Source organism: Ctenocephalides felis, unplaced genomic scaffold (genome assembly GCF_003426905.1).
Source record: "Ctenocephalides felis isolate EL2017-DRISC unplaced genomic scaffold, ASM342690v1 CF-g0.4_SCAFFOLD_01886, whole genome shotgun sequence".
Lineage (NCBI taxonomy): Eukaryota > Metazoa > Arthropoda > Insecta > Siphonaptera > Pulicidae > Ctenocephalides > Ctenocephalides felis.
The window spans coordinates 8,419,969-8,421,328 of NW_020538040.1; the positions used below are offsets into that span (position 1 = coordinate 8,419,969).

The 1,360-nt window shown below is 24.6% G+C and overlaps 1 protein-coding gene across 1 annotated transcript in view; it reads left to right on the forward strand.

Annotated features, from left to right (window-relative positions):
• Positions 1-348: 348 nt before the first annotated feature.
• Positions 349-1,360, forward strand: part of LOC113378677 (mucin-5AC-like) — an 8,392-nt gene continuing 7,380 nt past the window's right edge. The window contains exon 1 of the mRNA XM_026619233.1: positions 349-410. Coding sequence (XP_026475018.1) covers positions 349-410 — 62 coding nt within the window. The remainder of the gene's footprint in view (positions 411-1,360) is intronic.

The following is a 1,360-nucleotide window of genomic DNA, read 5'->3' on the forward strand; positions in this document are numbered from 1 at the left end:
TAAACCTTCTGAACATTTTGGCATACCTTAGAAATGCCAAAATGTTCAAAAACATTTGAACAGTAATATGCATAAATTTTAATTTTTAATTTTTAATTTTTTTGAGGTTACTATAATTTACCCTACGGAAAGTTAGTTATTAGTTTTTTTGTATAATTATCAGGATTATCACTTTTGCATTCTATAAGTTTTAGATTTTAGAGCAAAATTTGGATGAAACTAATTTCAAAAAAAAAAATCAAATGATTTACAATAAAATACAAAAATTTAAATTCATATATGAATTCAAATCGGATATTTAATATTCAAAAAAATGTATATTTTTCCGATTTTTGGTTCCAAAAGGCAATGGGTGTCATTTGCGCATTGCTCATCGTATTGTGTACCGTCTGCATGGATTGTATTAATAGGTAAATCTACCAATTGCCAACTCGTTTAATTTATTAATTAATTTAATATGCAAATTTTTTTTTATTATCATTTAAGGAATAAATGATTCCGTTTCGTTCGTTCGTATCGCATGCAACATATATATTGAGTTAAATGCATAAATTTTTTGCTATTAGCAATTCTAAGACATTTTGCGTTATTATTTATACATGGCCGACTGCTTCTTGGCCGAAACTTAATTAACAATAAGGACAGGCCCGTATTTAAGGACCCCCGGGGAGAAAATTCATATTTGAAATATTTATTATTAATTATTTAATTGATATTAAATTATTATATATAATTTATTTGTTCGCAACAATTTTATTTGTTTGGGTCTAATAGGAATATTGAATAACGTTTTTCATTTCTATGCTCAATATAAATATTAAGGTTAAATTATGCTTTAATATTAACGTACGATTAACAACTGAATAAAACTATAAATATACGTAGTACGTGAAAAATCAAAATTGGTGATATTTTAAATCAACCCCTTTTTTAATTTTTATTCACCAATATTTAATCCAAATATAAAATAAAAAAAAGAGTGCGCTTAAGGTTCACACGCGATTGAAGTAAAACTTATTTGCTACTGTACAAGACAGCATTTAAGTAAAAATAAATACATCATATAACAATCTTGAATAATGTTCATTAGTAATATGGTAACACTCGCGATGCACACATTTATTAGTGTCAACCATTATACACATTTATATAATGGTAAATTATAAATTATATATTTATAATAGCATTAAAAATTTGTATAATATTTAAAAACAATAATGCAGTTAAAGTCATACTTCAAATATGACATTATCGGTTTGTCATTGTAATTAGCATTTAGAAATGAACTTTTATTAGAAAAATAAAGTAATTGCTGATTAATAACTTCTATAATATTCGTTCACACAGTGGATTATATTAA